This window comes from Thamnophis sirtalis, unplaced genomic scaffold (assembly GCF_051295495.1).
Source record: "Thamnophis sirtalis isolate CommonGarterSnake01/CBP01778 unplaced genomic scaffold, rThaSir2_p1.2 scaffold_7, whole genome shotgun sequence".
Classification (NCBI taxonomy): Eukaryota; Metazoa; Chordata; class Lepidosauria; order Squamata; family Natricidae; genus Thamnophis; species Thamnophis sirtalis.
The window spans coordinates 47,968,590-47,983,403 of NW_028261387.1; the positions used below are offsets into that span (position 1 = coordinate 47,968,590).

General features: G+C 38.2%; 1 protein-coding gene and 1 long non-coding RNA gene across 4 annotated transcripts in view; one reads left to right on the forward strand and one right to left on the reverse strand.

The window, feature by feature from the left end:
- LOC148044639 (uncharacterized) overlaps positions 1-1,812 on the forward strand; it is a 76,264-nt gene extending 74,452 nt beyond the window's left edge. For all 3 annotated transcript variants that reach the window (XR_015697310.1, XR_015697311.1, XR_015697309.1), the window contains exon 3: positions 1,510-1,812. This is a non-coding gene — a long non-coding RNA (uncharacterized LOC148044639). The remainder of the gene's footprint in view (positions 1-1,509) is intronic.
- GRM4 (glutamate metabotropic receptor 4) overlaps positions 1-14,814 on the reverse strand; it is a 384,313-nt gene that overhangs the window by 212,347 nt on the left and 157,152 nt on the right. The window contains exon 3 of the mRNA XM_087719931.1: positions 9,132-9,348. Within this exon, the coding sequence (XP_087576057.1) occupies positions 9,132-9,348 (217 nt within the window). The remainder of the gene's footprint in view (positions 1-9,131; positions 9,349-14,814) is intronic.

The following is a 14,814-nucleotide window of genomic DNA, read 5'->3' on the forward strand; positions in this document are numbered from 1 at the left end:
AGGCAGTAGAGAACCAAAGGGGAAAAGAGCCAGCTTAGATATAAAAGAAAGATCTTACCATTCTCAGCCTATTGTTTTTTGCTGTACATCCTGAGGGGTAAAGTTGGCAGGAACAGGCTTTATCATGAGGAATACCAGAACAATTCTGCAAAGAGAAGCTAAGAGGCTGAGCAGCTATGAGATGCATGTGATTTCCCTTTAAGTTCTTGCAGAACATGCTGCAGTTAGGATGATTATGTGAGTATTTCTACAATCAGTATTTCTCCATGAATGTGGATGTGATTATCTATGCTCTCTCGAGATGTCCGACACTTCTATTTCACACAATGTGAGTATGACTTGGAAGATGGAGGTTAAGAGCTAGGTTGTCTTATAGAGACTTCTGTAGAACCAGTGACATGGTTGTAAAGTTCTCCATAGTGTCCCTCTAAAGAAGGTTGGTGAAGACTATAGAACTTGCTGGGGTGGGGGGGATTGACCTGTTTGTTTATAGAAAAGACAATATCTATGTATATTGCTGACTGGAAATCCCTTAGGGACTTTATGTGTAAAATAGAAAAAAAGTGAGCTTTTGATCTATCGTTTTAATGATTAGATAGGCTAGATTCCATCTGCCGGTCAATGTCGGCTGGCAACTCCCCGGGGGGAGGGCCTTCTCTGTAGCTGCTCCGGCCCTATGGAACGATCTCCCCGTTGAGATCCGGACCCTTACTACCCTTCCGGCCTTCCGCAAAGCGACCAAGACCTGGCTGCTGTTCCGGCAGGCCTGGGGCTGTTGATTTATCCAGCCCCATTCTGAGCTATGAATGTTGTGGAAATTTTAATGTTGTTTTTTTTTGTTTGTCCCCCCCTTCCTTTTTTTACCTGTAAGCCGCCCTGAGTCTCTCGAGAGTGGGCGACATACAAACCAATTAAACAAACAAACAAACAAACAAACAAACAAACAAATAAATAAATAAATAAATAAATAAATAAATAAATAAATAAATAAACAGACAGAAGAGAGTCATGATATAACTTTAGAGAAAGGGGTTAATCTGCAACTACTGTAAAGAAGCCACTTCTTTATATCTTTATATATCTTTATCTTTTTTTCTTTTCTATTTTTCTTCTACGTTTTTTCAATTTAACTTTTTCTTTTATTTCTTTCTCTTATTACTTCTTTATACTCTGTTCTAGTTTGTATTAATTTTGAATCATTCTGAAATCATTTTGAATGCATCCAATTAATTGCAAACAAGAACAAGCAGACCCAGATCAATCTCGGATTAACTGTAAAGAACAAACAGTTAATATTTTCTTAAAGTTGATCTTTCCACTTTAAAGTTGATAAAATGAATTTTTATTGCCAGTTTATGAAAAAGAGATTGGGCAACCAGTCTGGAAAGGTATAAGATGTCCTGCTAGAGCAGGGGGTTGGATTAGAAAACCTCCAAGGTACCTTCCAACCCTTTTATGTTCTATGAATGTGTGCTGAATTAATTTTTACTCTTGTTTTTAAACTTTTAGGAAAATAAAGGGGGAGAGAAGGAACGTTGGTGACTCACTGCTGATGCCGCTTTGCAGAGTGGTAATCCCTTTTAAGCATCCTGTATCCACAGTCAGCAAAAATGCTTTCTTCTTCTTGACAAATCCCTGCCATGTTCTGCTGAGCACAGAATTTCAAGTCTTTGACAAGTTAAAGTACCTCCCTCAGGGACAAGCCCACTACATTTTTGTGAGCTACATAATGGAGAAAACATTGTAACTCATTTAAATCTGATAGTATTTGTATACATCGCACATACCAACCTAATAAAAGAAGAGGAAAGACTTCAGTTGTTTCTTTTTCCACTATCTCCAACCTTCCAAATCATAGGTGGGTTCCTACAGATTTGGAATGGTTCGGCCGAACTGGCAGTGGTTTGCCGGCCTGGATCACCAGAATCGACAGTGACCCAGGCCTCCCACACCTCCAAACCAGTTCCCCGGTCAGTGCAGCATGTTTTGCGTGTGCACCAAACCAGCAGTAATGCCAGCAGCAACCCACCCCTGTTCCAGATGCATGATTATAAGTTCCATCATGCCTGGACAGTGGTAAGCTGGCTAGCATAATATGGATCAGTGGCATTCACAGAAGAGGTTCATAAAAATTAAGATGACAGTCACAGCAGCATCATTGAGTTCTGGTGGCACAGTGCTTAAAGTGCAGTATTGTAGGTAAACTCAGCTTGAAGTTCGATCCTGATGTGGCTCATGGTTGACTCAGATCAAATTTCTGGGGACAATATGCAAAAAATGTTTACATTGTGAACTGCCCAGAGCATGCTTTAAAGCGCTATGGGGTGGTATAGAAGCCTAAATGCTGTTGTTATTGCTGTTAAAGCCACACATCTTATTTTTGTAAATCAATTCTAACTGCCCTGTTTGGCATCAAACAGGTAATCTCTGGGCATTAATCACTTCAAGATGCATTGCTTAGGAATCTGCTGTTTCCATCAACTTAAGGGAAATAACATGTTTTTTTAAGCATGCACTATAACTAATTGGAGCCATGATCAACTGCGGGAAAAAAATCAGGATTTTAAAGAGTGATATAGGTTCCTTAAATCTCAATATAACTTAAAGATTTGGGTGGTAACCTTAATACCTCCCTCTCTCCCAATAATTTAACATTTTTAAATGATTAAAAACTGTGGTTTATCATCACTGGTTTGGGGATCTCAAAAATCTGTCAAGTTACCTGGGACTTCCAAATTGTGCTTTCTACACCCCTGGCTGAGCTGTTGTTGTTTTTAGTCATTATTTATTCAATAACCCACAATTATATGTATTTGTACATAGTTGTGACTATAAACAATAATGATGCAAAGCTTATGAATGGTTCAAAGATACATGATCCCTTCATTCATTAATCTCCTTCAGGCAACTGCATAGTAAAACTGAGTTTCAGTAGTATACAAAGCATGATTGCTTGTAGAAACTGTAGACACAACATCTGTAATGCTCATGGATATCCCAATGCATTTCTAGAAACATTACAAGCATAGATATGTCATATGTTTGCCAGTTGTTGTGAGGTTTCAGGGTTCTCATGGAGGTTCATTTGGGTTTTTAATATTCCTATCCAAGATCTCTTCAGATTTCAAGGAGACATGGCTGAAATTCCTAAAATCTGAACATTTAATGAGATTTTAAACAATGCTTAAAAAAAATATTATAGCCCAGAGAAGGCACCAAACCTATCTTATAATTTACAGCACTTTAAAACTTTAAGATGGCAGTACTGCAACAAATATTTGGAGATGAGAGCACAATACTATTACTCTTGTGCTATTGCTATATTAGTATCTTTATCAGTCCTTGTCATAACCTGCTGTGGAAAGGAGGACTTTTTTTTACCTGATACATCATGGATGAGAAGAATGCATTAACAGACTGCTGAGATGTGGTATGGGAGGCTGAATGGCTGAATCACCTAGTATTGATCTTCTTTTATGGACCAAGTTTTTGTTTGTCAAACATCTACAGAGCAGGCACAAATCTACCGCTGAAACTTTTACTGGCAGGAAGATACAAGAATTGGAGATGCTCCAACTGTTGATTTCTGCCCCCCCCCCATCCCACATCACAGGTAGCTATTGAAGTCTCAGAGCTTCTGTCAATTAACAGATGGTAGTTCTATATTTCAGCAGATATATATTTAGGATACTCACTGAAGCAGAGCCCATTCTTATAATTTTACCAAGCTGTGAGTTTATCATACCACCCAGCCAACACTGTGGCTCTCTTGATTTATGCTGTATATTGTCACAGAGACGGCTGGATGACACTATCAATCCCTAGTGCAGAAATGCTCTTAAGACATGATACAACTAAGGCAGTTTGAAATGCCTCAAAACAAGCTTTGTTCATCCCACAAAATAAACTATATGAATTAAACAACAAAGACTGAAGTGCCATCTACTGGAGCTGTAAGCATTCACACTAAGTTGGAACTCTTCTCAGATTTCTTTTACCATGATACATCATTGGTTGGATAGAAAAGTGGAATATAATGGAAATGTATAAAGCACGGCTTGTTAGCATCTTTTCTGCAGCCTCCACAATCCCACCATTCTGGATGAGACTTAACTTTTGGCCTTATTTTTTTCCTTTGGAGGGGATGGGTGGGATATTTGCTTATTTTAGAATTTGCTGAGGACTTAGAGAATAGGGTATCTTAAGGTTTGCAGTTTAAGGACCCATTTTACTCCTCAAACCCTCACAAACATGAGTTATGGAGTTTCACCCTTACTATGCCATGTATATGTATATTGTCCTGAAACTAATAGAAGTTGTACATTCCCACAGTAAATTTTTTAAAAAGCCTCTGTAAGATTCTTGAAGTGTAGAGGATTGTAACAATTTATACGGTTTGTACAGCAGGAATTAATGAATTTCACTAGAAGTCATCTGTCAATTTATATTAAGGATTAGGTTAGGGTTAGATTTTTACCACTTAGCATTTAAATTTTATACTGTTTTATATTGCAATACTTTATTGTACGCTACCCAGAGTTCCTCTTTACATTCAGAAATGGGAAGAAAAGGAAAGGAAAGAAAGATCAAAAGAAAATCAAATATAGGTTGAGAAAAAAGAATGTGCAGTTCTATACCACCTCAAAAAGGATTTTTAATTATAAGTTCCCAGTTAAAGGTTCCTATGTTAGGACAATAGCTAATTTAAACATCACCATAAATAATTAAAACATAAATATTTATCCTTTGGCATTAAATTTTGGTCAAAGAAATAAATGAAAGAGGAGAGAAACACACACACTCACACACATAGACACACACATATACATACACACAAGTAACCAAAACCTGATCATGTGTTCAGGATGTACGTCCTACAGAGGATGAAGCCCATGTCTGCTGCATTTTATGCTTTCCTTATATTTCTTACTGAGGCAAAGTAGCTGATTCCGTAAACTTAACATTCCATAAAGTTCAAAGAGCTGGGATGTACACACTCACTGGTTTGTACATTCATGCCTCCCTAAGAAAGGCTAATTATTTTGATAGCAGATTTGATTGGGGGTGGGGTAGTAATGCTCCCCCAATCCTATTTGAGGCTCTTAACATTCATAGATGACTAAAACACATGAAGAACGGTTGCAGGAACTGGGTATGTCTAGTTTAATGAAAAGAAGGACGGGGGAGACATGATAGCAGTATTCCAATATCTCAGGGGTTGCCACAAAGAAGAGGGAGTCAAACTATTCTCCAAGGCACCTGAGGGTAGAACAAGAAGCAATGGGTGGAAACTAATCAAGGAGAGAAGCAACTTAGAACTGAGGAGAAATTTCCTGACAGTTAGAACAATCAATCAGTGGAACAGCTTGCCTCCAGAAGTTGTGAATGCACCAACACTGGAAGTCTTTAAGAAGATGTTGGATAGCCATTTGTCTGGAACGGTATAGGGTTTCCTGCCTAGGCAGGGGGTTAGACTAGAAGACCTCCAAGGTCCCTTCCAACTTTGCTATTATATTGTATGATGACAGCAAAATGATTTTTCCAAATACAGAAATGAAAGTAGAAGTTATATTTGGAGGCACTCTCATTTACATGTAGACTTTTGTAGGATAACAATTCATCATGACATATGCTCATTGCATCAGATGTCAGGGAACAAGTATATATAGTTGGGGTTTGCATTGTGACATGACCACACATATATGTCCATGTTTCCATCACTGTGCCTTATTGTGAACATCTACGCATTGCTACCTTTTCATTTCCTCAAAATAGTCACCTGGAGATTATTATTATTTTTTAACAATGGAAAATGAGATTGGTTTAGATTGTTCCTAAATCCCAGGAAAAAAAGTCATAAAAATTAGACATTGTACCATTCGATAATATTATCTCTGTTTCAATGGTGGTCAATGGGTTTTGTGTTTCAGCCGCTGACCTTGGGATACTTGCCCATTGATATTACAAGTATCTTGTAATAGCATAATTCATAATTTTAGCATAATTCTCTATGTCTCTGCAGTGCTCTGCAAACTACTAGCCTTTTGCAAATAGTTGCAATAATGAATCCAGCCTAGACTATGCAATTAAAAGAGCTTAGGCAAGATTTATAGCAGGATTATATCTGCAGGGTATTGTCAATGTCTAACATTTGGACACTATGTGGTCCTTAAAAATAAGCAATTACAAGAAGCTTGATGTGCTGTATAAACATATAAACACAGACGCTTTTGCACAAAGTTGGAAAATATACCTCTTCTGATTAATATAGCAGATGGAGAGAGAGGAGCAAACTACACACACAAATATCCCATTTGTCAATGAATTTCTGGAAGCTGAAAAGCAATTCTGCAGAATTTCCCATGGCTGAATTGCAATCTTTTGTATCAGCCCTTTTCTGATGCTTTAAGTGGCAACCTGACCTACAGAAATTTAGTAGACTAAGCTGTTTCTGGCAAAGAAATACTGTAAGAAATTAATTTTACCTGCTAATATGCATGTCCTTAAGCAGCTCTTAAAGACTCAAGAATAGAGATAATAAAAATAGGATAACAATTCTGTCTTATGCAGGCTATGTTTTTATAATAAATTTATTTATGTTTACATATGCAAAGATTAAAAGACTAGATTAAAAATGAATGCAGACTAATAAAAGTATAAAAAAGTAAAAATGCAGAGAAAAAAGAAAAAAAGAAAAGAAATAATAAAGAAAATATACATATATAAAGATATGTTTTCTTGTTTCATCATGACAAATATAATTTCAATAACTTATCACCTCCTCTGATACTACAACAAAAAATCCTTCCCTACCTTATCTTATCTATAAACAAATTTTAAAGCCTTGTCATTCAGTGATAGTCAGAAAATGTCCATTAAAAGTTAACAGGAATAATATATATATAGATCTGTGTGAATAATATATATATATATATATATATATATATATATATATATATATATATATATATATATATATATATATATATATATATATATATATATATATATATATATATATATCTGTGTGTGTGTGTGTGTGTGTGTGTGTGTGTGTGTGTGTGTGTTTGGTATACCAATCAAATAAACCAGTTTTGTATTTCTTTACTTTTAAGATAATAGCTTATCACTTTCTCTAAAAAATACAACAAAAGATCATTTCTTCTCATATCTTATCTCTTACAAAACTTTCAAGCCTGATCCAATCCTGATCAAGAAAAATCCATAAGAGCTAACAGAAACCACAACACATAGATTTTAACCTTGATCAAATAAGTGGACTGAAGAAAGCTCCATAGAGAATACAGTCAATTATTTCAGTAGAACAAGGATCCATCCAAAAAAAACCAAAAACCAGCTCCTTGGAATTCCTCTGCAGAACAAGGAAAAGACCCGAAGATTGTCCACTCAATGATTTTGGAAAGTTATAAAGTTATAAATGGATTAAGAGTCCATATGGATTTGTAATAAGATTTTGAAGACTTCCTGTGGATTGTTTAAATTTTATTTAAAAAAATATGAAGATTTTGAAACTAAGTGTAACTACCCTTCCTGTGGGAAAATCTTTTTGATTAGTGGGGAAAAGATAATAGAGAACTTTGAAAGTTGGACACTAGAGGGAACCAAAAAGAATTAAAGATTATAATTAATATTTAACTAATATAGAATGGAGGCAAGTATTCTAACTTTGGAAGAATTCATGGATATTTGGGAACAATGCACTCAGAAATTACTTTTAAGATTATCTGCCATCATTAAAAATGCATTTTAAAGCTATGATAGAAGAGAACAAGATTGATACTGAGGTTGTTTCAAATATGGAATTAAAAATGACACCTTACAAGAATAAAATGGAAAAATTTGTACACTAGAAGAGAATATACATAGCTCAGGATTGAACTATGGAGTCATTGGTGTTTTCTGAACTTGATTGTTTGCTTACAGACATTTCATAACCCAATTAGGTAACAACTTCACTACGAGGAAGTATGGGGTTTGCTCCAGGGGTAGGTTTCTGCTGGCATTACTGCCGGCTCAGTGTGTGCGCATGCATGGTTGTCTGTAAATAGGGACAAAACATTTTAAAATGCCAAAAAGACATGCTGTGGCGACCAGGAAACCAGTTCGGGGGTGTGGCAAGCCTGCCAACTTTGCTCCTTGTTTATATGCAGTAGCTTACTCTGCCAGTTTTGGTGGGATTTGGTTTTCTGGCACACATGCCCAAAAATAACATGGTTGGCATTTTACATGTGCAGAGGAGGTCATAGGGTAGAGCAGGTTTATTATGCTTTCAGAAAAACAACAAATCTAGATTTATGAAGAGCCTTCATAAGACCTAAAAAGCACCAGTCAGATCTTATAGAATAAGATGCCTTTAAGAAATCCAAATGTTCACTGTCTCTTCCACCCAAGTCAAACTGGCTAAGGAGGGCAGTGCCCAGCAAGTAGAAGGGAAGGGGTATGTTTGCACAAACCTGAAGTAACTAATAGTATCTGGCCAGAACCAGCTCATCAACTGCATTATCAGTGATACACACCAGTGAAGAGGGAAACCTTGTTGTAAATTTGGAACAACTAAGAATGATTTTTAAATTGCCTCAGCCATTGGTTGGGGATGAGAGAAAGCCAAATAAACTAGTTATTATGACCATTCTAATATAATCACTTTTCTGTTTGCATAGCAATAAAATGTTTTTAAAAGTCGGTATGTACCCATAAAGGAAAACTTCCATTTAATAGACAATGTCCAGTTGAATTATGACAGGAAATAGAATATACACCCAATTGTTAGATGATCTGTTGGTTATCACAATTTTATATACCTTAAGACAGCAATTTTGTTGCATTTCAATAAATATAAGACTTCCAAAGATCCTCCTGAGCAACCCAATTTATAATAATAACTTCCTTGTCTCCTTCATACATTATCATTTTTATTCAATATATCTAATGGGAACCAATTATTCATTCAATTAATACTTTCAACACAGTGTCTGTAGATACATTATCCTGAAGCTTTGTAATGACATTCTGTGACTTCCAAGTCTGGCATTTAGATAATTCCATTAATCTATGTCAAGATGTTCTATTATCCCTATACCCCATCTTTATAAGGATATAAATTTACATACCATTCTCCCTGGATTTTTGAATGAAGGCTTCTACTCCACTTTCACCATAGCTCCCTTCAGAAGCTAAAGTTGAAACATAATTCCACTTGAATGCTTTAACAATGTCTACCATAGCCTGGGCTTGGTAAGTATCAGAGGGGACAACGCGGGAAAAGAAGTCATATCTACTGTTGTCACTCAGGTCAGGGGCTGTAGAAGCATAGCTTATCTGAGGAATCTGTGAAAATAAAAGGAGAAATTGCATTAAACAGTAGAACAAGATTTAGATATCCCTAAACCGTGTCCTACTTTTCTAATGGATTAGAAACAAAATAAATAAATAAATAAATGAAATGTATAACATTTCAGAGCAAAGACAGAGATTAACAACTGTATTGGATTTAAGGAGTTCCCTATGTTCCACCAGATTTAAGTCATAATTTGTTGTCACAACATCTGACAACGTCAATCACTCCCTTATACTGATGAAGAAAATTAGATCAGAAATGGGCAACCCAGCACCTTCTACGCATGTTAGACTACAATGTTTACAGTCCACTCTGGGTTAAGTGAAATAAATGACAGCCTAAGGATGAATTTGCTTTTTTTTTTCCTTCAGTTGAATTTCTTCTTTTTAGGATGCATACATCAGGTTTTTGTATGTTTGTAGGTAGAGAAGACAAACTGATTTCTGGAATTTCAGTCAAAAGGGGCTCCATGGGCTGCATAAAATGAGAGGTTTGGAGTCTGCATGTGGCCTGGGTCTCCAGTTGCCTTTTTTATAAAACAGTCAACTGGCAGATCACCAGTTCCATGCTTGCATAATGCCACCTTAGATATCCTTCTCTGTCCCTCATGTTATCATAGGTGTTAATAAGGATACTGGAAGGCTTCATTGATCGCTCAGTAGCTGCAGCCTCTTCCAGTTTTTGCACTTTTATAAGTCAGCTCTGATACCAATTACAGTGGTTAGAAAAGTTTGCTGACAGTGATTAGAAAAGTTTTTAAAGCTCAGTAAAGAAAGCATCTTTTCCCAAAGTGGCTTTATTACAGACTAGAAATCTACCTCAATTTATGATGGGAGTAACTAGACAATTGTTTTGCTGTCACAAAAATTAGAAACAGTGCCCTCTGAGTTTCAACTTTAGAAACTCTGGGTTGTTGATCTCAGCAGTGAGATCAACTCATCCCATTGTCTTGACTACTTTTTGCTTGTTTGTTTTTCTGTTGACATTTTTTTCCAAAGAGGCAGAAGGGAATAATGAAGTTTCTGCATATACAATCTCTACTTCAGAGGTGGGTTCCTACCAGTTCGCACCTATTCGGTAGAACCGGTTTGTCAAATCTACCAAACCGGTTAGAAGAGGTTCCCCCAGTGGACCCGGAAAGCAGGCCACACCTACAGAAGAGGTTCCAAAAATTTTTGAAACTCACCACTGCTCTACTCATTGATCTACATTAAAGGAAATTTGGACTATAATACTATTAGCTTCCTTTTAGTTTCTAAAAGTCTTGTTGATCTGAAATAGCTATCTGATGTTTCGTATTTCTTATTCAAGCTTCTGAACAAAAAAATCAAAATACAACTTTACTTTTTCAATCTGAGATCTTCTTAATTGCTATACTTGAATGGTTTATACTTTAATTCTCATATTAAAAAAACTGCCAGCCAGTAAATATTTATTGCCATTATGTTTTTTTTTATCAAACACTGTCTAGGAAAAACATTACATACTGAATAGTCTAATATAAATACAACATTTGCATAATTAAATATTATCAAATATAGCAATGGGCGTCTTTCAAATAGCTCTGAGTTCTTTGTAAGCTATCGAGAATTCTACTCCTGTACAAAAACACTTTTTTTTCTTAGAGATGGAGATTTTACATCCTTCACTACTAATATTCTGTGGCAATACATAGCAACATCTAAATGTAACATGTGTTCCAGGACATTCTCAATGAACAACTGAAAATGTTGTGCCTGTTCAATTGTGCCTGTAAGAATTGGAAGCATTACATAAAATACATCCTGGAATCAGTGATGGGTTTCAAAAATTTTCACCACTGCTTTGGTGGGTATGGCTAGGTGGGGTGGGGTGAGTGAGTGGGTGTGGCCACCTTGATGTCACTCATGCACATGCCCATTCAGTCACATGACCCCCCCACCTAGCCACGCCCACCAAACCGGTGGTGAAAATTTCTCTTTTGCCACCTCTTTGAGGGGAACAATAACAAAATACAATAATAATACAATAATACAATAGCAGAGTTGGAAGGGACCTTGGAGGTCTTCTAGTCCAACCCCCTGCCTAGGCAGGAAACCCTATACCATTCCAGACAAATGGCTATCCAACATCTTCTTAAAGACTTCCAGTGTTGGTGCATTCACAACTTACAAGAGCCAAGGTGGCGCAGTGGTTAAAAGCAGCACTGCAGGCTACTGCTAGATCAGCAGGTCAGCGGTTCAAATCTCACCGGCTCAGGGTTGACTCAGCCTTCCATCCTTCCGAGGTGGGTAAAATGAGGACCCAGATTGTTGGGGGCAATATGCTGACTCTCTGTAAACCGCTTAGAGAGGCCTGAAAGGCCTATGAAGCGGTATATAAGTCTACTGCTATTGCTATTGCTATATTCTGGAGGCAAGCTGTTCCACTGATTAATTGTTCTAACTGTCAGGAAATTTCTCCTCAGTTCTAAGTTGCTTCTCTCCTTGATTAGTTTCCACCCATTGCTCCTTATTCAACCCTCAGGTGCCTTGGAAAATAGTTTGACTCCCTCTTCTTTGTGGCAACCCCTGAGATATTGGAACACTGCTATCATGTCTCCCCTAGTCCTTCTTTTCATTAAACTAGACATACCCAGTTCCTGCAACCGTTCTTCATATGCTTTAGTCTTCAGTCCCCTAATCATCTTTGTTGCTCTGCTCTGCACTCTTTCTAGAGTCTCCACATCTTTTCTACATCATGGTGACCAAAACTGAATGCAGTATTCCAAGTATGGCCTTACCAAGGCATTATAAAGTGGTATTAACACTTCACGTGATCTTGATTCTATCCCTCTGTTTATGTAGCCTAGAACTGTGTTGGCTTTTTTGGCAGCTGCTGCACACTGCTGGCTCATATTTAAATGGTTGTCCACTAGGACTCCAAGATCCCTTTCACAATTACTACTGTTGAGCAAGGTACCACCTATACTGTACCTGTGCATTTTGTTTTTGTTGCCTAAATGTAGAACCTTACTCTTTTCACCATTGAATTTCATTTTATTAGATAGTGCCCAATGTTCAAGTTTGTCAAGATCCTTCTGTATCTTTAGCCTATCTTCTAGAGTGTTGGCTATTCCTGCCAGCTTGGTGTCATCTGCAAATTTGATGAGTTCCCCATTTATTCCCTCATCCAAATCATTGATGGAGTACTGGGCCCAAAAGAGAGCCTTGGGGTACTCCACTGCCTACTTCCCTCCATGAAGATGCAGTTCCATTGAGGACTACACGTTGAGTGCGGTTGGTCAGCCAGTTACGGATCCATCTGGTGGTGATGCTGTCTAACCCACATTCTTCTACTTTATCTAATAGTAGGTTATGATCCACCTTATCAAATGCCTTACTGAAGTCCAAGTAAACTATATCGATGGCTTTCCTCTGGTCCACCAAATTTGTCACATTATCAAAGAATGCAACAAGATTAGTCTGGCATGATCTGTTTTTGACAAACCCATGTTGGCTTTTGGCTATTACTTTGTTTGCTTCTAGGTGTTCGCTAATTCGTTGCTTGATTATCTTTTCCAGAATCTTTCCTGGTATTGAGGTCAGGCTGATAGGTCTGTAGTTTCCTGGATCTGTTTTTTCCCCCTTTTTTTGAAGATGGGAACCACATCAGCTCTTTTCCAGTCCTCTGGTAGTTCCCCGGTGCTCCAGAATCTCTGAAAGTTATAGTTCAGTGGTTCTGAGATCTCATCTGCCAGTTCCTTCAGAACCCTGGGGTTTAATGCATCCGGTCCTGGTGATTTGAACTCGTCTAGGGTAGACAGGTGCTCACTTACGATTTTCTTCCCTATTTCAACTTGTGTTCCTAATCTGATTTTTGTGGTGCTGTTTTTGATAAGTTGGACTGTTTTATCCCTTTGTGTAAAGACAGATGCAAAACATAAGTTAAATAGTTCTGCTTTCTCCCTGTTGCTTGTCACCTTCTTGCCACTTTCTCCCAGCAATGGACCAATTGTTTCCATAACTTTTTTCTTGTTTTTAACATGTTGGAAGAAGCTTTTTTGTTATTTTTTACTTTTGTGGCAAGCCTTTCTTCATTGTGAGCCTTAGCTTTCCTCACTTCATCTTTACATGCTTGGGCTATTTGCTGATATTCTGCCTTAGTTATGTCTCCCCCCCTTCCACTTTTTATACTTATCTTTTTTGTCTTTCAATTTGTCAGAGAGTTATTTATGCAGCCATGCTGGTTTCTTTTGGGAGCTGTTACTTTTCTCTTCATTGGTATTGTGCTAGACTGGGCTTTTGTAATCTCATTTTTTCAAAATTTTTCAACATTTTTTCCCCTTGAGGATTCTCATCCATGGAATTTTTCCCAGGTTCTCTCTAAGTTTATTGAAATTAGCTCTCTAAACTTAGAGAGAGCTTGGGAAAAATTCCATGGATGAGTATACAGCCATGGTTTTGCCAAGAAACAACCTTAATGTCCAAATTGATTTTGGCTGAAGAAGAATTTTGACTCAAGAAGGACTAGATGCAAGTCCATGGGGTGTGCATGCGTGAAGAACATGGTAGTGATGGCAGGAGCTTTTTTGCTGACCAGAGGACTTTTCGCTGGCCTGTGGCTGCCTCCTTAAAAGCCACTTTGCAAAGTGGTTCTCCAAGATACAGCAGTTGGCTGCAGGATGCCAAAAAGTGCTCCAGTCAACAAAAAAGCTGCTGCCATCACTTGCATGTTCTTCACACATGTGCATCCGCATGAAGAACATGGTGGCAGTGACTGGAAGGCTTCTTTGTCAGCCAGAAGCCCAGCAGTGGCAGCTGGCTGGGAGCCGCTGAAAACTCCAAGCTCAATGGACTCTGGACTAGCTGCCATGGGAGGTAAGCAAAGAGGCAGTGGTGGGGGAGGAAATGGGGCTAGGGCTGGGGTTTAGGAGGGGAAATGTAGGCGACTGGCAAAGGGAGGGTGTGGTGGCGAGAGGGTGGCAGCTCTGGGCAAGCCTGGAGCCAGGGCCTTAAGGAATGGAGCTTTCCTGGGGGCCTGGCTCCAACTCAGGTATAGTGGGCAACATGCTTACCTTTGGTGAGCTGAGCAGGCAAGGCACGGAGGTGCCTGGAGAGGCATCTAGCTGGGGGCTGGGCCATATGGTAAAGGCATATATAGGGCTCAGATGTGCACAGCGAGCAGCAAGCAAGTGAATGAGCATTGGGCAAGTGGGGAGAGTAAGCATTGGGTGGGTGGGAAGAGCGAGCAGCAACTGGGTGGGTGGAGCAAGCGAGTGGCAAAAGGGGGATCAGTTTGGAGGCGTGGCCAACTGGCCATCACTACCAATTCTCCCACTGCAGGGAAATGGCCACCACTGGTTCACACTAACCGGTGCAAACCAGTTGAATACCACCTCTGCCTGGAATCTTTTGTGGAGAATTAGCAGTATGAAACATGCGGATATAGAAAGTATAATATAGGTTTTTCAAATATTTTTAAATATTAAGAATCAC